This window comes from Crocodylus siamensis, chromosome 6 (genome assembly GCF_052110815.1).
Source record: "Crocodylus siamensis isolate JL-2025a chromosome 6, ASM5211081v1, whole genome shotgun sequence".
NCBI classification, from domain to species: domain Eukaryota; kingdom Metazoa; phylum Chordata; order Crocodylia; family Crocodylidae; genus Crocodylus; species Crocodylus siamensis.
In genome coordinates this window covers 96,569,803-96,592,095 of record NC_143400.1, presented here as the reverse complement: position 1 = coordinate 96,592,095, position 22,293 = coordinate 96,569,803, and the positions used below count along the sequence as shown (strand labels likewise).

The window sequence follows — 22,293 nt, the reverse complement described above, 5'->3', positions numbered from 1 at the left end:
CAGAGGCTCCTCTTGGAAGGCCTGCCTGTAATGCAAGCCTTGGGAGGAAAACATGGATTTTAGGGGATCTACTACATAGAGTACTCCATCTTGCAGCTGGAAGGGACCATTAAAATAGCCTTGTCTGACTTCTCTAACGCAGGCCAGAAAATGTTGCCTTCGAGCAACGGAGACTGCCTGGATTGTCTGCCACGGAGCATTTCGACGTCGAAAGCTGCTTAAAAAACACGTGCCCCTGTTACAGGGCCAGTGTGTTACAATGGAGATCGCAGCTGCTCAGCTGCAGCACGGCTACTCGTGCTGCCAGGTGTGTTGCTATCTCTGTACAGATGTGTAGAAGAACAGCTTAAATACAGGCAGGGTGTTGTTGGGGCTGGAAAGGGGTTTGAAATAGGCCCTTTCAAGCAAGTCAAGGGTGGTATTTGAACTCTGATTCAACAGTTCCCAACTCCTGGGAGATGAGACTTCTGCAATAAATTATAATAATGTCAATAATGATGATGATGAGAAGAGAAAGAAGAAGAGGAGTGTTGATGCCTCGTGCCAGTTTTATATCCTAGGGCGTGTATGAAACACGGCAAGCCATGCATACTTGATCACAGAGAGAGAACTTGCCAGGAAGCCTCACCATCTATATAAGAGGTCCTCTGTGAATGACTGGGATGGTTTGTCCCATTTCTACATTTTAGAGACCTTCCCAACTGGCTTGGGTGTATCCCCATTCACAGATGGCACTTCCAGTCATCTTCTTGAGGTGCCAAGAAAGTACCACAACCACATGAGAGAAATGAAGGTGATATGATGCTGCATATATCCCCTCATAGGAGAGCAACATCAATGCATATCCGCAGCCCTGGCTGTAGGAGTCCCAGCTGTGCAAGCTTGTAGTTATGCTAAGCTACATTGCTGAAAAGCGGTATGGGAGAAAGGGGCCTCGTGATGGCTGGATGACCCCGTAAGAAAAAAAGTGGGGGAAAATCCCACACTAATGAGCAGAAAAGAAGGCAGTACGAAGATGGCAAAATTAGAACTGACAAATGAGACTGCAGGCTCATAAACTCGGTGATCAAAACAAATACAGATGAACATCTCAAGGGAGGGAGAGAGAAGAGAGTCAAGACTCACCTTTTTGTAGAAGCCTAGGGGAGCTCGAATGCTGCATGGTGTCTCTATCTGTCAAGGGCAAGCTTCGTGCAGTTGGACTGACTGTTAATGAGACCACCTGATGCTAATAAACCTTTTCTGAGCTTTCACCACCAAACACATATCCAAGTTGTGTTTTCTGCATTGCCTTTGGGATCTGGAAGACGACTTGCTAGTGCCCGCCTTCCAGAATACACAGACTCCAGCAGTCTGCATATCAAAAGTGACGGCAACCAGATGCCACCCAAGAAAGCACAGCTCAGAGCATGCCTCTGATCCACACCAGTGCCTGCTTGGGGCTGGTTGGTTGCTGTATCCCAGTTCAGTTTGGTTTGAGCACCGGTGTCTGCCTGCATTTGTAGCATAGGGTGATGACATCAATCAGCTTTTATTGATGCATCAGCTGCTGATGGACCGCAACATTATGCCATTCAACCTACAACTACAACCATGGTGATGATGATGCATCATCTGGGATCTTGGAGGAAATATATTTACTGATATACGGTATCAATAGGATTAGAATATTTCCACTTTCCTTGGCAAGTTAGCGATACCCATCCGTGTTGTTTCTGGAGGCCCCCTGCTTTATAACACAGCCAACTTCTAATTTAGTCAGTGAGGTCGTGATACCCCCACCATACGATGCAAATGCACCATGAACAATTAATGATATACCTATACTTGTCGTGCCCAGGACTGTCTTCAGTTCTTGCCATAACTGATCATATTTGCCAGGTTTTTTTTAGCACCCGTCACCTGAACAGTCGCATCAAATGGAAAGCAAAGATCCCAGATGAGGCACTGTCCCTTCCCGTGTTTTATGACAGTCATATCTGGTCTTCTGGTGTATCCTTTGTGAACAATAAAGAATGAAAAATCCCATTGTATTTTTATGCAGTTAGTGTCTATAGATTTGTCTGGCCAGCAGTGGGAATACCTGTCCTTTCTCCGGACTTCACTTCTTACAGAGCACCCCATGTGCAAGACTATCATATCCTATTTTATACTCGCCTCTGCCCATTTTGTTACAGCTACTGTATTGTACCAAGTTGGCCACACATCCTACATCCTGCATTCGCACCTTTTCAACCATCGACATCATCGATGATATCATTTTAGACCCAAGAAGCCACAACCACCGACTATGAAGATCAGTGCCTATTTCTCCTAGGGGCTCCATCATCATCATGCCCACACACATCCATATACACATACACAGTCTATCCAAGCCCCAAAGAACTTACAATTTACATAAGCAAAGCAGACAAAAAAAGAGAAAGAAGGCTGCATCTTTCCTAATTTACAGATGGGGAACAGAATGAGATAAAGGGATGTGCCCAGAGTGGGATGCACCAAGTCAGGGACAGGAGTGAGACGTAAGCCCCAGCTCCTGAATCCCAGTTCTGCACCTGCAGCCCAAAACTGTGCTAAAGATGTGTTTTCCATCAGTTTGGAGGAAAAACACAGAGCAGTTGTTCTCACAAAAGCTCGCTGCAGGAGTGGAGATGTCTTCTAATCACAGAGTGGACCTGGAATCAATCAAAGGTCTCCTCCATCATGACAGTAGGAAACGATATGAAAGGCAGAGTCTGGTTCTCCAGCTCCCTCTTGCAGTGGCCAGTTCCAGCTGCCGCCAAGGTATAAGAAATCCAGAGCAGGTACAGATGGGATAAGCTGCCCACAGGACAAGTTTGTCCCTAACCCCAAATGATCAAAGTCGAGGACAGTTCCTGAAGCAGGAGGGATTGCATCCCTTGCAAAATGCTTGGATTTTCTCCTGTTCTCATTAGCCAAACCCTCCCATGCTGTGCCTTCTTCATGAACATCTTGCAGCAGTGAGTTCCCACAGGCCAACTGTGCATCGGAGGGCAAGGTCTGGAAACTCCAGGCAGTTTTAAGTGTTGCCTTTGCAGTTTCATTGGATGAGCTATGTGCTAGTATTACAAGACAGGGCATTATTGATTGATTCACCTCCCAATCAGTAGTCATGATTTGGATGATAAGCTCCTCTGGAATGGGGACAGATCTTCTCTATGCCTTGTACAGCACCAAGCGCATGGTTACATGACGTGGAAAGAAACTCAGATCTTCCGATGGCAAAACCACGCATCCCTCCTGATGCTTGCGGTGTGGAGGGCTCGTCAGAAATTCATAGATTGTAAGGCTGGAAGGGACCTTGGAAGATCGTTGGATCTAGCCCTGATGCTAACAAATTAATTGTAACAGGTTAATTAACTGCTAACAAATTAATTGTAACAGATTAATTTGTACAGTACAGGACCTAGGACATACAGCTCTGTTTCTGCCAAGAAGAGGGCAAGGTTGTAGGTGCACATGAGTCAAGTTTTGTCTGCATGGATATAGTCATCTGTAATACCATATAACTTCAACATTTTAGGTTCAATCTGAGGCTTTGCAGCACTCTCGCTAGTCGGGCACGTGCTGTGACATTCAACTTTCAGATGAATCATGTTATAACAAACCTGCTCCCAAAAATCTGCTTTATGTGGAGAGGATGTTATCAAGGGCTGAATCTAAAAAAAAACCCGTTGCAACTTCCCAAGAGCCTTCCACAAAATACAGATTCCCTACGAACCTGGGAGAAACTTAAGTCATAGGAAGTTAATTCCAAATCCCCAGCTGTTAGTTAAACTACTCGGTATTCTTACTTCTTTTTAACGTATAAATAGGTTTGTAAAGCCCTTGGCCTACCAGGAAGGTGCTCTGCAGGTGTTATTCTCTGCTGCAGGTGACAGCCAGTGACTCAGGAAGGGTGCTTGGTGTCTGAAAACATCTCACCCAGTGAACAGCAGGTCCAGTAAAAGATATCAGTACTTTTTTTTTTAAAGCTTGCTTCTCCAATAGATGAGATACCAGAGCAAGTACACGAGTGTGCTGCTGCCCACAATAAAATGCACTGGACAAATCACTTAAAAAACTCACCATTTTTTTCTAAGCTTAGCAAACCACTCCTGATACATCAGCACGTGCGAAGGGACACGCAGCACACTAAGCACTGGACAGGAATGGACACACACACCCAGCCTCAGTGGAGACAAATCTCAGTATTAAATCTAACTATATCTCACGTCTTTGTTTCAGACCTGGAGCATGCATGTAAGAAGTTATAAACAATTTGTTCTGGGAGGTATCATTGAAGGGCGCACACCCCCTCCAGGAATGCCCCAGGCTCTGACAGGCAGCATCATGGATGCAATGGGGCCTGACAACACGGTTTTACAGATTGAGACTTTTCCTGGGTTGGCTTCCCAACATTTCACAAGCAGCCAGATGACTGCTTTATGTCAGAGAGGGAAAGAAGGACCATAGACACACTGGAAGCTTGGCTTAGCTTGTATCAGTGCAAATAAATAAGCCTGTGTAGATTCAATGCAAACTGCCAACGATCCCAAAAAAAGTCCTCCTGTTTTTATGCACCAGTGAGTGAGTCCCTTATGTGATACAGCCAAAAAAAAAAGACAAATCTGATCTTAGCATGCATCAGGTGAGCTATCTGCAGCAAAGCTAAGGCAATACTCATGGTATTATATTGGGGAAAGACCTCGTACGAAATGCTGTGCACCCAGCAAGAAAGATGGATTCAGACCAGACAGGACTCAGAGATGGACTCCCAGGAAGATCAGAGGACTGGGAAGCCCTTCTTCTCACTGGTGATGAGAAAAGCTTGGTTTGTATGGCTTAGCAAAAAAGAAAGGGGATACAGCTCCTGTCCCTGAATCCATGACAGGGTCAACCGCAGGGTGGAAGAGGAGCTACTTAAGCTAAAGCACAGTGTTGGCATAAGATCCCCCGGGTATCAACCGGCCTTGACGAGAACGGCAGCTGGACATTAAAAGACGGCTTTTCAAGTATGGGAGGAGTGAGTTTCTGGGCCAGTGCACCACCAGGGAGAGTGGGACAAAACCCCCCTCCCTAGTTTTTAAAATGCTACTTGAGAGCTTTTGCCCAGGACGATGAGATGGCTGCTGCAGGCAGAGACGGCCAACAAAGGGACCAACAAGGGTGGCAGGTTTCTGCCTCCAGAAACATCCACAGATCCTTTCGAGAGGATGATGGCAGCAGCTGCTTTGTCCGGCTGATGCAGCCCCCCCGCAACCAGTGATGCTGGCTGCCGGCGCAAGGGGAGTCTGCCTGCAGGGATCTGCCTGAGGGCTGGGACTTGGCCAGATCAATTCGTTCACCACCAAAATGCTAGCCCCTCTGGACTGGAGCTGGGCAGTGACTAGCAGCCATTGCAAAGAGGACGTGCGATAAAACAAATGTTAGGTGAAGCAAGCTCCAGTGCACTTTAAATTCAAATAGGAGCGAGACTTGGCTCTGAGATCTATCGTCTCCAACAGGTCTGAGAACCAAGCACCACCCCAGTTACCACTTCCTTAGCTCCTCAGTAAAATAGCTCGTTAGCAGGGCTGATCTGGACTTCCTTGTGTTTTTACTGCACGCGCTGTCCCTACCAGACCTTGACACTTTTCTTTCCCCTTTTTTCCATATCAAATCAATCTCCCATTTTGGAAGACCCGTGATTTCCCTTGATGCTTAAATTAACCATCCACCCTGGCACTGGGATGATCTGCCATGCCTAGGCTGTGAGCGTGCTGGAGGGCTCTGATCGACGGGCTTTCCACCCTTAAACTCAAGTCACATGAAGTTAATCCAAAATCTCCAGCTGTTCTTGAAACTTCCCAGTCTTCTTCTTCCTTCCTAACATAGAAATAGGTTTGTAAAGCCCTTGTCCGACCAGGAAGGTGCTTTTCACCCTTAAGTCTTAAAACACTTCACAAAGTAGGTGGGGGAGAGAGAGGGAGAGTGATTTAGCCACGGTCGCCCAACCAAGCTCAGAAATCCTGACTCCCGGCCCGGGGCTGTGTAGACTGGCCTGTGTAACAGTGTCGGGGTAGGTTTTATTTTCAGCTGCTAGGAAGGAAGGCAGGAGTTTCTGAAGGCTGATAGGACAAACTTAGAAGCTTGTATCAATCAATACTCGTGTTGATTTGTGCTCTAAATAATGACCCGCTGCTCTTTTCCTGCTGATAAAGACAAATAATGCAATTCTTCGTTATCCACACTTGCGCGGAAAGCCTTACAGTTCCTCGCGCTCACTTGCATGGTGCTGGGTGTGTTTCTTGAGGAAATGAAGACAGCCGGAGGCTTGGAAACACTTCTGCCTTTCCTTGCATGCACAGGGGAGTGTCTTTTGTCTTGCCTGGGCTTGCTGCTGGGACTCGAGCCTTGCAGAGAGCCCGTAGAGGGCAGCACATTTTACATCCCTCACCTCCACTTGGTTCTGGAGGATTTCGCCTTTCTGCTTCTGTACTGCACGATGCTCTGTGTTGACGAATGCCTGGGGGGCCGGTGGATGATCACAGGAGCACAGGCGAGGGACAGCAAGAAGGGAGATGACAAGAGACTATGCCTGTTTTGGTTTCCTTTTCCGTAAACCCGTCTCTCCACCCTTTAGCCGGACACATATAGATAGATGGATAGAGCGATAGATAGACCTATCTATCTGTCTGCCAAGATACAAAGGCAGCAAGAGATGAATGCAAGCAATCACAGTGGCGGGGCTGTTCCTGCGCGCCCGCGAAGCCAGAGGCCAAAACCAAAACCAAAGGAGACTGTAGTAGATAACGTGACCGTTTGGGGCAGAGTTAAATGCTCTCCCCGTCTAAAGTACGGTGCAATTTGTGGCTGCGCTTGCATGCGTGCGCATGTAGCCGCTCGGGGCGGGAGGGGCCCCTGCGGCCGTGGGCTCCAGCCCTCCCCGCACGCGGCAGGAGGGGCTGCTTGGGCGAAGCTGGTCTCTCTCCTCAGGCGGACGCGCCTGCGCATCCAGCCGCTTCTCCAGGCGGATGCATCTCCCCCGAGGCAGGCGAGGGGTGCGGCGGGCCGGGGAGGCTCGTGCCCCCCCCGGCTCCCGGGGGCCGGGGCAGAGCCCAGCCCGCCCAGGAGAGCGGGGCGGCCGGGCTGGGGGCTGCCATGCCTCTGGTGGGCAGGGGGCTGGGCATCCCCAGGCTCTGCCTCCTTCCCCACCCCCCAAAAAACCTGGAGGTGGGCGCACGGAGATGACGTCGGCTCCCTAACCTTTCAACTCCCCCAAAGTCCCTTGTTTTGAGTGCGGGTTTTGGGAAGGCCAACATGGCGGCTGCCCGGAGCGGCCTGGGGCGTCGGCGGGGCCGGCCCGCGGCGCTCCCGGGGGGCCGGCGGGCCGCCCCGACGACGCGCGGGCGCGGCGCGGCGCCGCGGGGGCCCGCGGCCGGGGGGGCCCGCGGCCGGCGGCCCCGCGCTCGCGCTGCGGCGTCCGCCCGGGGCGGGGGGTCCCTGCCCCTGCCCCTCCCCCTCCCCGCCCCCCCCCCTGCCCGGGGCGAGCTGGGCTGGCGGCGAGCTCGCCTCGGCGCACGTCACAAGTGTGACAGCTGCGCGCCGAATCAGATCGCGGCGCTGGCGGCGAGCTCCGGGCGTCACCGGCCGCCGCTGCAGACGAGGACGAGCCGCCCCGCCGCCGCCGCCCGGACCCGCGCGCCCCTGCCATGGTGAGTGCCCGGCCGGAGCCCCCGGCCCCGGCCCCCTGCGAGCGGAGCGGGCCGGGCCGGGCCGGGGGCCGTGCGTGACGCCCGCTCTCCCCCGCGCAGAGCGCCGCGCTGCCGCGCCCCTGCCCCTGCTCCTGCTGCCGCGCCGCCGCCGCCGCCAGTGTTGATGTCTCCAAGGAGACCCGGGTGTCCTTCTGGGCCGCCGGTCTCCCGGACAACGGCGCCGAGGGACCGCGCCGCGGTAAGTCGGGCCCCGGCCGACGAGGGAGCGGGGCCCTGCAGCGGCCAGCACGCCCTGCGGTGCCAGGCGGGGGCCGGGGCATTGCTTGAACCCCTCTGGAGGGGCGCGATGCCGGGCTGGGGGTGTTGCCTCATCCCCCCCCCCGAAGCGGTGCGATGCCAATGTGGGGCAGAGGGGTGCTGCCCTCTGGAGGGGATGCAGTGCCAGGCTGGGGGGGGGGTGTTGCTTGATCCCCCCCGGAAGGGGTGCAATGCCAGGCTGGGGGGTGGGATGTTGCTTGATCCCCCCTGGACAGGGTGCAATGCCAGGCTGGGGGGTGTTGCCTGGTTTCCCCTAGAAGGGGTGCAATGCCAGGCGGGGGGCAGGGATATTGCTTGATCCCCCCTGGACAGGGTGCAATGCCAGGCTGGGGCAGAGGGGTGCTGCCCTCTGGAAGGGGTGCAGTGCCAGGCTGGGGTTTGTTGCTTTGTTGCCTGATCTCCCCTAGAAGGGGTGCAATGCCAGGCTGGGGGGGGGTGTTGCTTGATCCCCCCTGGACAGGGTGCAATGCCAGGCTGGGGGGGGTGTTGCCTGATCCCCCCCAGAAGGGGTGCTGCCCTCTGGAAGGGGTGCAATGCCAGGCTGGGGGGGGTGTTGCTTGATCCCCCCTGGACAGGGTGCAATGCCAGGCTGGGGGGGTGTTGCCTGATCCCCCCCAGAAGGGGTGCTGCCCTCTGGAAGGGGTGCAATGCCAGGCTGGGGGGGGTGTTGCTTGATCCCCCCTGGACAGGGTGCAATGCCAGGCTGGTGGGGGTGTTGCCTGATCCCCCCCAGAAGGGGTGCTGCCCTCTGGAAGGGGTGCAGTGCCAGGCTGGGGGGGGGTGTTGCTTGATCCCCCCTGGACAGGGTGCAATGCCAGGCTGGGGGGGGTGTTGCCTGATCCCCCCCAGAAGGGGTGCTGCCCTCTGGAAGGGGTGCAATGCCAGGCTGGGGGGGGGTGTTGCTTGATCTCCCCTGGACAGGGTGCAATGCCAGGCTGGGGGGGGGGGAGGGGTGTTGCCTGATCTCCCCCTGGAAGGGGTGCAATGCCAGGCTGGGGGTGCTGCTTGATCCCTGGGAAATTTGGGGGTTGGGCAGGAGGGGCACAGCTTATGAGCCGAAACAGCTGGGACTGTCCATGCTGGAGACTTCAACGCAGAGAGGAACAGGGGGAAACCTGGTTGGACCCAGCTCACTCCCCGGGGCAGCGTGGCCCCATCGGGGCAGCTCTTACAGAGCGGGATGCATTAAGCAAACTAGGGTCTGAGGGAGCCGGGAGGGACCGGCTGGGCACAGCTGGGAAGCGGCTGCTGTGAACGTGCCCCCGGTAGGTCTTGGACCAGCCTGCCCTGGTCCTCTGCGAGGCAGCCCAGCAGTCCGGATGTTAGCCTCTACCAGAGATGGGGAAACGGGGATGGCCCAGGGCCGTGGTGGAGGAGCAGTAATGTCCAGACGGGAACCCAGGTGTCTGGACTCCCTGCTTGCTGCCCCTCTGCCTCAGGGTCTCTGCCATGCTTACGTCGAAACCTCCTTTCCTACTGACAGATCCAAGTGTCTGCCTGACACAGAGGTCTTGGCCCCAACCAAGGCTGATTTCCAGATGTGTTATTTTATTTTAAATAGCTGACATCTCTCTGCTGTGTAGCAAAACCCTTCCTTGCCTGCAGGAGCAAACCACAGGGTTTGAAATGCCCCTGACGATGGTTTCTGTATTGGTGTGGAAACTCGGGTTCCTGCGTTCATTGCTTTGATTTCTGTTCCCCCTCCCAGACCTGTTCTGTGATTTGGATTTTGCTGGTCAGGATGACGTGTGGCCAGGAGACCAGCTGTCCTCCCAGCTCTACAGAAACAAGCAGGTAACCTGTCCTGTAATGCCCCCCTTCCCCAGGGGAGCACACCCCTCCCTTACAGGACACAGGCCTCCACGCCTGCATTTATACTCAGAGTGGGTTTGGGATCGACGTATCCATCAGCCGGCGTTTCTCTTTGGCACGGGTGTGGGAAGTGCTGGTAACACCGAGTCATTTTTGTCCCGTGCTCTCTCTCCATCTTTGAGTCGTCCTGAAATATTTGAATGGCTGCTCTCGACCTTTTTCAGACTCAGGGCACCCCTTGTTAGACTCGAGGCCTGCCTCGTCAGCACCAAGACCTCCGTCGGGAAATGCAGGCTTGGGGCACTGCACGCCTTTTTTGAGTGCAGAAGAAAATCACAGAGCAGTTTGTCTGCTGCAAATAACTTAGGAAGCCTGCAGCAGAGCAGCATGGTTTCCTATTTGAAATCTCTCAGTTGATCTGGTGGATTGGGTGGAAGTGTTTGCTGATCAGTGTCTTAGGAATAATACAAGGAATAATTCCCAAGGGATCATTCCAGTGTCCGTGTCTCCAGCCCATCTGCTTTATACCATATCTGTCCAAAGAGATCCGAGGCATCGCTGGGAAATGCCTTAGGGTCTGATACTGCGCAGATTTTATGCATGTGCCCCAGATGCCTTGGGTATCTCACATAGCAAAAGTTAATTACATTGGGGAAGAAACACAGTCACATTTCCTCTTCCTTTTTGGTTGATTCTTACAGGCAGTAAAAAGGGCATTGGGTATGCCAACTACATATTTCCCCTTATACCTGGATCCATAATTCAAGGTGATCCTGACCCAAAATAAAATCTTGGCCCCACTGAAGTTAAGGGGTGTTCGCCCATTGGTTTGATCAATGCAAGGATTTTTTCCCTAAATTCAAGTATCTTTCCTCGACCTTTTTCCTTTGTCTCTGCAGCTTGTGAGCTCTGTGTGTCAATGCCTGCCTCCTACCTGGCGTATGCACTGGATACTGGCTCTCACTGGGGCCTCTGCATGAAACTCTAGTAGAAAGAGTGACACTGGGATCTGCATTTTATTAACTGCACCCTCAGCCTCTCCTTTCTCCTCAAGCTGGGTCCAGAGTAGCGAGGCCGGGATCCAGAGGGAAGCTGAGGCTCTCTGGCAAGCAGCAGAAAAAGTGGCAGTCATGCATCGTGGCTGAGATAATCCGTGTATTTAAAGGGCTGTTTGCAGTTCATTCCCCTGCACACCTCTGTTATGCTTCTGTGGTTACAGGTTTTCAAAGTAATTTCCTCAAGCACTTGGTGAAGAATAAGAGAAGTCAAAAGTGAGAACTGAACAGTCATGCCATGAGAGCTGCTGGGACAAGGGGTTCTGGGGATTGCATTCACAAAGCAAACACAAAAATCATCAAATCCTGGCAGGCCAATCTGAGCAGGGCAGCGGCAATTAGGTTACAGAGTCAACACACCCCAGAAGTGTGTATTCATTTGTCTCTGTATTTTGCAGCTTCAAGATACCTTGCTGCAGAAGGAAGAGGAACTTGCTAGGTTACATGAAGAAAATAACAACCTCCGACAATACCTGAATTCAGCTTTGATTAAGTGCTTGGAAGAGAAGGCCAAGGTATGGTGTTCACACCTGCTGTGGAAGCATGTGTAGAGAAAATGGAAATGCAGCACGCAGGTGAAATGCTTAATAGTTAAACAGGGGGTAACGACCACAGGTAGATAATGCACAAATATAAAGACCTCTCCAACACTTGCAAAACTTCCAGAAGGGTGGTTGTGTTCTCACCTGATAGTCGTTTTGTGGTTTGCCTGACTGTTGTAGACAGGACTAAGTCATGTTCCTGAGTTATGAACTGAACTTAGAATCATAGGAAATGAGGATGGAAAGGACCTCGGGAGGTCACGTCAAGTCCAACCCCCAGCTCCAAGCAGGACCAGCCCCAACTCCATCATCCCAGGCAAGCCTTTCTCGAGTTGGGCCTTAAAATCCTCCAAGGATAGAGACCACAACCCCTGTGGGGAACCTGTTCCAGTTTTTCACCACCCTTCTAGTGAGAGAGTCTTTCTTAATATCCAACCTCAACTTGCCTTGCTGCAGCTTGAGCCCATTGCTCCTTGTCCTGTCGTCTGCCCCCACTGAGGCCAGCCCAGCTCCATCTTCTGCAGCCCCCCTGCAGGGAGGTGACGGCTGCTATTCAATCCCCCTCGGTCTTCTCTTCTGCAGACTCAATCAGCCCAGTTCCCTGAGCCTCTCCTCACCAGTCCTGTCCCCCAGCCCACAACCATTTTTGTTGCCAGTCCTCTAATTTGTCCACATCCTTTCTGCAGTGGGGGGCCCACAGCTGGACACAGGACTCCAGATGTGGCCTTCCCAGTGCTGAATAGAGGGGAGGAATCACTGTCTTCAATCTGGTGGGAAGGCTCCTACCGATGCAGCCCAGGATGCCGGTCGCCTTCCTGGCACCAAGGACACACTGCTGGCTCCTGTCCAGCTTCTTGCCCCCTGTCCCCCCAGGTCCTTTTCTGCAGAGCTGCTGCCCAGCCCGTCCCCCCACCAGCCTGCCCCGGTGCAGGGGATCGCTCCCTCCTCAGTGCAGGACTTTGCACTTGTCCTTGTTGAACTGCATGGGATTTCGTTTGGCCCAGTCCTCCAATGTATCGAGGTCTCTCTGAATCCCAGCCCGACCCTCCAGTGTATCTACTGCTCCCCCCATTTGGGGTCATCTGCCAATGTGCTTAGCGTGTACTCCATCCCATCTTTCAGATCATTAATAAAGATATTGAACTTTATCACCTCCAGTCCATGAGTCAAACAGGCTGAAAATTATTTGGGCCAAAACGTTCTTTGGAAAAACTGCAGATTCAGCAAAGTGAAAATCTCAGCCAATCGCATCTGAGCATTGCTGGTTTTTTGGGTTGAAATATTTCTTTATTAACTAAACACAAAACGTTTCATTTAACCATTTTCAAAATTGCACGTTTCCATTTTTTCTTGAAACTTATTGCTTCACCATTTTCATATACTTTATTTGTTTTCAATGCTCCCTCCCTCCCCCCTTTTTTAAAATAAAAAGGCTCAAATCCAAAATGATTTTTTTTTTCCGTGGGTCATACAACATCTTTGTTTGTCGTGGATCAAGGTTTGTTTTGGGGGTTGGTTGATTGTTTTTTTTCCCTCCACACTTGCCAGAGGACCAAAAACCCAATGATCTGCTCACTACGGTTTCCTAGAAGAAGAGTTCAGAAGAAGTAAAGATCTTCCTCTCCCCAACACCTCTATCTGTTGATCAGTCCTTCCAGTGGGAGGAAGGCTGCCTCTTTTTCCACCCTGGAAGGCAAAGAAGCCTCTGTTCAGAGAAGAGACCCTGTTCCCAGCTCTGCCACAGACTATTCTGGAGATCTTAGTCAAGTCACTCAGCCCCCTCATGATGGTTGAAGGTGGGCTATGCCCCGAGCCCTGACTCCATGCTTCCTCCAGCAACCCTGGCCCCCACGGACACAGGAGCTTGGCTCCTTGCTGCCCCTTTAGGGCACGAGGGCAGGGATCTGGGGGTCTCGGTGAGGCTCTCAGGGGCAATCCCTCTGATTTGTTGTAGGGAAAAGGAGCTGTTGGCTTCTGCCGTCCTTTCCCCTCTATAAGGTGAGACCCCTGAGGATGCCTGGCGATCTGTGCTACCCCATTTGTTTCCATGCGACCCAGGGTTATCCTAGGTGTCTTTCCCGTCCTGCTGTCCAGACACTACAGCAGGATTTACTCTGAGCTCCCATGTGAAGACAATCTCAGCTCCAGCCTTACCGTGCTCTGGTCTCTCAAGGCCGCGGGTCATTCCCAAAGGGAGCAATGCCCCCAAACGATCACAGCTGCACCTGCCTTGTCATGGAGAACGAGCTCTGGGAATAATTAGCTTTGGAACACGCCTGATTAGTTTGTAACCTGCCTTGTCCTCCCATTCCCTTGTCTAGAAACTGCTGTCGGGCAGTGGCCAGAGGGACCATGCCATCTTCAGAGGCGGCAAGAGGAAGGTCAAGGAGAACGATTGTTTTGCCCCTCCAGAGTCTCCTCCACCGGCAAAAGTCAGGAGAAACCTCTTCAGTGAGTTCACTGCCTGCGAAGAGCCCCCCTGCCCGGCAGTGGACAGCTGGGTGCTACAGACCCTTGGGTTAAAAGACATTGACACCATTGATGAGTCAGTATCAGCTAACTACAGTGCCCTGGCCGGCGAGCTGAGAAAGGACCCATACTGCCCGCAGCCCGTGGAGGCCATGGATTATGACAGTGCAGAGGACCCAACAGCTCTGTACGGCTTTGAGCCTTTGACCCGCATCCCCAGCACGGCCAGCCCCTGCAAGGAGGTTACACACTATCTTCCCCCTCTCTCCTCAGCCCCTTGTGCATCCTCCTCCGGGCATGGGGATGTGCCTTTCCCCACCTACGGATTGCCCTATTTCTCCCAGGATGTGTCGCGCAACAAAACCGAAGTGGCCTTTACCACGTCCGTGAGCCCCCACCGCAACGTGAAGACGCATACCTTCCAGCAAGGTCAGGCCTTCGTGCGCCGTGATGATGACGGGGGCTGGAAGTTCACGTGGGTGCCTAAGCAGTCTGAGTGACCACACTGGCCGCTGGGGACGGGTTTACAGACACTGAGCCATTGCAACTAGCCCTGCTCGTGCTGGAGAGGGGCTGGGAGAATGGAAGCACTGTCCCTCCTATGGGCTTTTCTCTTGCTGCACCCCTCAGCTCGTTTCACGCCCCCCCCAACGCTCCTGAGTTTGGCCAGAGCGGCTCCAGATAGCACTGAGAAGTGTATAAACTCTCTGCCCAGGCTCTGACACAAACAGGCCCCCCTAGTCTGTTCTTTGCATCTGCAACCCCATCACTGCCATGCATCCCAACCCTCCTGCTACACCAGCCAACTCCTGCCATCTCGGAGCTACTGGGCAGGATTGCACCCAGTGTCGCCTGCCTTGGACCCCGGGAACTACCCCTTCCTGGACCTGACTGCCCAGAGGTGGGACAGGAAGGGAACGTGGTCTCTGCTATTGCCCTTTTGTGCCAGAGCTGGTTCAGACCAGGGATGAAGAAGAGGGGATAGTCGTGCTGGTGCTGGGAGCCTGGAAGTCCCCGCGGCTGCATATCTTGCCAAGCACCAAGGGGCCCACTAGCACATGCTCCAGCCCCTTGTCCTTGTCCCTGCAATCCCTTGCTTGCGAACATGGAGGGCACCTTATGAGCCAGGAGGAACTCAACCAACTTTGCAGGTTTTCTGCACCAAATCAGCAACTCCTAGAGTTCCCTGCACTTTGTGTTTTGAAGCTGTTTTCACTGCGGGACCCACAGAGGCAAAACTGCTCCATCGCTTTCTCGCTGTCCCTGGAATTACAGGTGATGGGCTGGGTGCTTGGCTGTTGTCAAGCAATGTAACTACCACTGCCAGCTGAGGGGATGGCCCGGTACGTTGCTGGGAGAAATTACAGCTTGCAGAGAGATGAATTCAGAACCACCTTTGCCAGCACAACAAATGAATCCCCTTACACTTGCAATAGTCTCTGTGATCATCAGCCATCAGGCTGAGACCGACTTGCTCCCGGGCGCGCTTGTTGGAGGTTTCAGGATTTTGCTGTTGGATACTGGACACCTTTGCTCACAAAAGCCACGTTTAGTTTTATCAGCAGAGTCTGTGGCTCTCTCTGGGCTACCCGAGACACTCAGAGCTGGTTGCACGTGACTTCTTTTTCCTGCTCCAGAAAACTGTGTCTGGATCCGAAGCAGCATCAGCCTGAGGTTTCGTTTCCCAGAGACCCCTGCTTCTCACAAAAGCTAGGCGACTTTCGGCTTTTCTTTTGTTCTCTCCTCTCTGTGGAAAATGTTTCCTCTGACATTGGGGACAGTGTCCTCTAGTGGTTGAAGCCATTACCTGGGACCGAGGATTTTCTCTAGGCACTTACCTATCTCCCAGGGGTGTTCCAGGGGTAAATGCATTCCTGCCTGTAAAACTGCTTTAAAATCCTGGGACGGAGGGTGCTAGAGAAGCTGACGGCACTGTTAGCAATAGTTAGAACAAGTCGGCTGATACGAAGTAAACTTACAGACATCCAACGTTTTGCTTAACCTTTGCTTGCTAATTGACTTCAGCTCATCTTTTGGCGTTCAAGTCTTAATCGAATTGAGAACCAAGGGATGGACCTGGTGATTCCTACTCTCCCAAGGAGGTCTATTTGCATCTGTGACCACAATTTGAGGAAAGATTCTTTATGAAAGGGTCCTTCCGGTTACTTATTTTCCTATAAAGCCTAGGTCTAATTTTATTTTACATAGTTAAGGATTAAAATCCATTTTTTCTACTCCAAGCATCCTCTTGTGCCTTAGACTCTCAGTATTGGAGCTTCTGCGTCAGGAGCTAAACTAATTCTTTGTACAATATTTAAATAAACCGATCTGTATTTGTATGTAACTTATTCTGGAGGGTTAGGGTAGGTGTTCTGTGCGCAAAACAAGAAGTTTAAATGCATTTAGCAGAGGCAGTAGTTTAACCCAGTGCAATAATGCACGCAAATTAAAACCAAACCAATGGAAGTTTGGCCAGTTTCAGGTGGAGCAGAATCAAAACCACTGGTAGCAAGTTTTCTGCTTTGCTATATTTTAAATGAAAACAGGATGAGGTTTCCTCTGATACAAACAGCGCCTTCATTTTTTCTAGACAAGATGTTAACTAGCTCTGCTCTGCTGTCTAGAAAGCTGTGGAAGATGGGTGCATATAGGATGTTTTTTCTGTTTGCTAAAGTTATTGCTCTAATATTGATCTGTACAGAGGGTAGAAAGCACGTTGTTTAATTAACTTTCCTTAACATGAGAGCGTGATGGGAGTGTGATGTCTGGGTTTGTGCTTGTGTGTCGTCTAAACAGGATGAGCAGCATGCTACAAAGGATTAAACCAGGTGTCCAGGAGAGTCTCTGCCTCCCTATGCAACTGCACCTTTATTATGTGTTAAAACTATAAAACGAGAGCATAGGAGGCAGTCCTATTTACATATCGTAGTGTCATACAACTGACAGCATTACAGTCTTTACCTTTAGTCCAGTAACTGGTCTTTAAACCAAATGAATCTTAAATAAGTGGTTAGGTCATTGTCCCTGTTTGATACCCTCATCGCTAGGTTTGGGTTTTTTTCATAACAGGAACTACATTTTTTTCTTGTTCTTTGCTAGACATCACTAGGATGACATTTGCCACATGCAGGATGCCAGCACTAAGCCTAGGCTGTTAAGTCCCAGGTAACATCTCAGAATAGGGATATATGGGCACATCTACACGAGTACTTTAAGGCGCATTAGCCCATTTTAATGTGCATTAAAGCACCGCTAAGGTTGCCTGTACATGAGCATGGAGGCTGCTCTGACGCACTGTAATTACAGTGCATTGGAGCAGACTTGATTAATTAAGTCTGCTGAAGCATGCTAATTAGTGCACTCCAGCCAGCCTCTGCATCTTGTATATCGGCGTCCCCACACTTCAAAATCACAATGGAGGCACTTTAAAGCTTGTTCAACAAACTTTAGATAAAGTGCCCCTGCCACCATCTTGAAACGTAGAGACGCTGATACACGAGACGTTCCAGGCGCTTTAATTAAGACTCTCAAGCTGCTCTAATTAAAGTGGGCTCCCTCCAACTACCAGAGCACATGTTAAAATGCCCTTACAATGAAGGCACTAGATTCAGTGTGCATTAACTAAAGCACATTAATGCATGTGTAGATGTGCCCAGTGAGACTTAAATGATGCCTATGCCATCCTTCTGCACAGCACTTAAATAAATTACAGACCTGAGAAAACTAGTCAAGTGACTAATTTAGCCAAAGGTAGCCCCTTTTTCCTGCATTTCTGCAGTTTTATTCAGCACAATATTGTTTCATCCCATGCGTTCATCACAAATAGTTGCTTTTTATTTTTTTCTTTTAGTTTGGTTCAATTAATTGTGTTTGGCCACAGAAGGCACATGAAATTATTCCCATTCCTTTTTTTTTTGGCAAATCTTCATGAATGTGCCTTTGAAATTTGCTTTTTGAGACATTTCTACTGATTAAACTTAATGACATGGATGCTCATGGCACTGAAAGATCAGTTATTTGAGGGAATGTCTGTGGAAGATTTTTCTGTGCAATATTTATTTAGTTATAATAATAATAAAAACCCACTAAGCCCCCATTTCCCAAGAACAATAGCAAACCATTTTCCTTAATACACCGCCTCTGTAAAGAAGCTAGTCCTGCGAGGCCTAATGAATATCTATCTTTCTGCGTTCCTCTATAAAATAATATGTTTCTCCCGGGCCCAGTACTGGTCACATTGAGTGAAGTAGTGAAGCACCAAATGAATTCACTGGGAACAAATGAATATTAAGCAGTGCCTTGAGGTGAAGTATTGTTGTTCCTATAATGAAACTGTAGATGACTGAAAACCCCTCCGCCATCCTTTCCAAAAGGAAGTTTGGCAGATCCCTGTTACCTCTGAAAACCAGGAACTTATGTCGGCAGCTAAATATGATCTTACAGGCCTGTCTTGAGGCCCTCACTTTTTGAAACTTTAGAAACCAGGCTTCATTTCAAGCTGGTTCCTTCTCTTTCCTGGGCTTCTCCATCATTCAGCAGTCTCCATTTATCATGCTGTCTTTGATCAATAGCTAGAAGGTAGGAAGGATCTTGACTGGGACCGTAGGGATCTTGGGTTCATTCATGGTGTGTCCATGGTCAAGTTATTTCATCCATCCTATGCTTCAGTTTTCCGGGAGGTAGGAGGTGGGTGTGAGCAGAGACCACCAGAAGGTTGAACCCATGGGCCAGTGCTTTCAGCTAATTAAGTCATTAATTAGGGGGAGTGAGGATCGGGAGTTGTGGCACCTGATGTTGGCTCAAGCAGCTCGTGTGGTCTCTGTGCCTTGGCTTTCCCCAGTTCCAGCATCAATCTGCATCAGCAATGTGATGCTATCTGCTGTTCCCCATGTGGAAACCTCACGGCAAGCCCATGGCCTGCAGTACATAAAGCCTATGCAGCACTGTTTAAACCTTGGGAATATAGCATGCTTCATCTGGACACACATTGCCCAGAAACACTGGCCTACCCTTTATGCAGGAGCAAGTTTCACCCCCTGTAAATCCCCATCTGGAATGAACAGATTTGCTTTGTTATTTTTATCCGAAGGGCCTTATTTTTTTTATCCTTTGTGGTGATGCGAAGGCAACACATGCCATTACACACAAAAAGCATTCGGTGTCTCTAGAAACGGGCAATAATATCAGCAACAATTAATATAATGCGTCTTGGTTGGATGTTGTGGTGTGTGTGTATGTGTGTCAATGGGTGCAAAAAGTCCTAATGATGTGTCAGAGTCAAGTTTATTGGTGCCAATAAGTTATATCTAATAAAGCTGGAAATAACACCTCAGTGCTGTAAACGTCTCCAGCTCCTTCATATGCAGCTCCACTGACCAAACATTTAGGACCCTGGATGAGTTGGTAAGTCAGGCTTTCTCCCCGCTTGTCATCCACAGACCTCTCTAGGGCTATCAGATCTAGGATTATGCCTGCTTTTAGTCATACTCGTGTTTCCACATCTTAAGCAAAAATCTTGGAGTCCTTAATTAGTGCTCCCTCAGAGGATGTGGACTTTGTGCTCTCACACGATGTGCTCATGAAAAATTGTGCTTGGCCACATGAAGAGGCTTCGCATAAAGAGGAACATTTTTATCAGGCTTGTAGTTCACCCCTGCCTTCCTAATGAACCCAAGCTCTCAAAAGAGCTCTCGCTGAATTAAATCAGAGTTTCCCCGATGCCTTAGATGAAAGCAGGAGCAGGCCTTTCCATATTAAATGTGGGTGCCCAGTGAGAGCAGGATTGGACCATATGTGTAAGCTGATGAAGGGTGAATTGGTGGAGTCATCTCAGTGATTCTCAATGAAGGAAGCATGGCAGTCTGGGGTATTTCAAGGGTATTTTCAAGGGTCCCGTGCAATATTTTCAATTTGGTGTGCAAACACTTATACACAATTCCCAAAATAGCCGCAGAGATTTCCAGTAAGAATCCAGGGTGTCAGAAACATCCTGCTCTGCTGACAACGATCATGATGATCATCATCATCATTAGAAATATCCTGCCCTGCCGTGGGAGTTCTTTGCAATAAACGAATGGCTCTACCATTTTTCTGTAGTCAAAAATAAGTAAAAAAAAAGATAAAATCTGGCATTTTCAGAGGGCTGCCTTGAGTCCAGGGAAGGATCTAGTGTTTTGAAAAGGGGGGTGTATGTGGTGGTGAGGTGCATCATCACATATAACACAGCACATAGCTTTCTCCAGTTAAAAAGACACCAGGAGTTTTACTGATGTGTGAGCAGCCTAAGGCTGCATTATTCAGCCTAAGATTGGAGCAAAAACAAATAGCACTTGGTGAGTTAAAGACAGTCTGCACGGCTGTGAAATAGGAGCTTCGTGACCAGGAGCAGTCAACGGACAGGAGAATGGCCGAAGAAGAGCTGGATTGCTTGGTGGAGCATCAAGACCGCTGGAAAGAAGAGAGCGGCGTTAGCACTTGTGGAGTGAAGAGTTTAGAAGATCAGGTAGATGACAATGAGCCATGAAGTCAAGCGCTGCCTGAATAGAAATGCTGCTGTCACTTCTGGGCAGTTGGTTTGAAACTTTGCGTTAAGCAGGAATGAAGGTGGGGTATAAGCACAGCAGTGCCGCCCCTTGGATTTGCCCCTGCTTGAGACTGAGGGAGGCCTCAAAACTAGCAAGGCTGAGAACCACTGCTCTATCCAGTTTCCGCTGGGAAAACACCCCCTTTACAAAACTGCAGCTGCTCCCACACAGGGCCTGACAGAGCAAGGAGCAATGGGCTCACGTTGCAGCAAGGGAAGTTGAGGTTGGATATTAGGAAAAACTCTCACGAGGGTGGTGAAGCACTGGAGCAGGTTACCCAGGGAGGTGGTGCAGTCTCCATCCTTGGAGCTTTTGAAGACCCAGGTAGACAAAGCCTTGGCTGGGATGATGTAGTTGGGGCTGGTCCTGCTTGGAGCAGGGGGTTGGACTAGATGTGATCCCATGAGGTCCTTTCCAGCCCTCATTTTCTGTGATTCGAGGATCGTGCAGGCTGTGCAGTGACTGCTTCATGGGGACTTGCAGGAACCTCTCACAGGTGCCTGGAGAGCAGGGCTCGGCTGCATCCTTTGGACAGTATATCACCCATCTGATCTATCCCAGTCTGCACCTACCCGGGGAATGACACCAGCCTCTAGGGACATCAACCTAGTTTGTTTTTTCTCTCTAAAACACCTATTTTTTTAAAGGAGAATCCAAAAAAATAAATTTACAAGCAGACAAAATTCATCATAAGCCTCAGGGCATTATTATTTTCATCTGTTACTGTGAACATGAATGGAGGGAGGTGTAAATGGCATCACCTTATCATTTAAAAGCTTAGAAAGGAGAGATTGAGTCCAGAGTGCCAATCTTTAGTAAGTCAATTGTGCTTGACACCAAAATTAGAGCTGTGTTACTTATTAACGCTCTCTCCTGGTGGTGGGCATGTTTATGAGTAATCAGGCACCTTCTGGGACCAGAGGGAAGATGCGCTTTTCTGGGGAATGTGTGCTGGTTTATTGCTTATCACAGAGCCACTTAATGAGTCCTCTGCTGCAACCTCCCCTGACCTCTGGAAGACATTTCTGAGCCTCTGAAGAGACAGTTCAGTAACAGTGGGGATGGCTGCCAGACACATGCCACCCAGCCACAAGCCTTGAGCAGGCGGTGAATCATTTACAGTGAGCTGCAGCTCACCTCTGACTCCATCCCTTAAAGCACGCCCCGGTGTCTTCGCTGTGCATTACTGAAAGTTTTAGTAATACACATCCCAAGGTGGGGTTTGCAACCCACAATACATCAGCTCGGTGCCTGTGCCTGAGACCCAGAATTCAACGTTTCAGTTGCTAAGAAACCCAGGAGGGTTTTGGGGCCAGGCATCTTGGACCATCCCATGCACAAGAGATGTGCTCGTTCATAAAGCAACAGAGACAACTGCTGCTTTTGACCCAACTGTTAAGTGAAGAACACACTCAGCAGCATCACTGCCGTGGTGAAAATACCACCAGCTTGGACAGACAGGGCATCTTCCATTTGCTGATCCCAGAGTGCTTGGGAAGCATCCAGCTTTAACACCCTCGCTGGCAGGTTAATCTATGTTAATTCCCGTGTTGGCAGAAAAGGAAACCGAGGCAAGGCTCGTGACTCAACCAAAGTCATCAACACCACTAGCTTAGGTCTTCCACTTGCTGGCCATGTGACTTCAAGACACGGTGGTCTTCCCAAAGGGCATGGTCAGGCAGTGTGGAGGACCGGGCCTGCCCCATCCCCATTTCGGAGCGTGCCGTGTGACGTGCAAGGCTCGTTGCTCTGGCCAAGGTGCTGAAATCAGGAGCACTCATTTCTGAACTCTTGCACGCGTTGGAAAACTCGACAT

At 50.4% G+C, this 22,293-nt stretch overlaps 1 protein-coding gene across 1 annotated transcript; it reads left to right on the top strand.

Annotated features, from left to right (window-relative positions):
• Window positions 1-7,556: 7,556 nt before the first annotated feature.
• GMNC (geminin coiled-coil domain containing) lies at window positions 7,557-21,531 on the top strand. The gene is made up of 5 exons (XM_090050926.1): window positions 7,557-7,697; window positions 7,797-7,935; window positions 9,724-9,809; window positions 11,281-11,397; window positions 13,746-21,531. Exons 1-5 carry the CDS (start codon window positions 7,695-7,697, stop codon window positions 14,391-14,393), a joined length of 993 nt encoding a protein of 330 aa, XP_089907052.1. The 5' UTR covers window positions 7,557-7,694; the 3' UTR covers window positions 14,394-21,531.
• The last annotated feature ends 762 nt before the right edge of the window (window positions 21,532-22,293 follow it).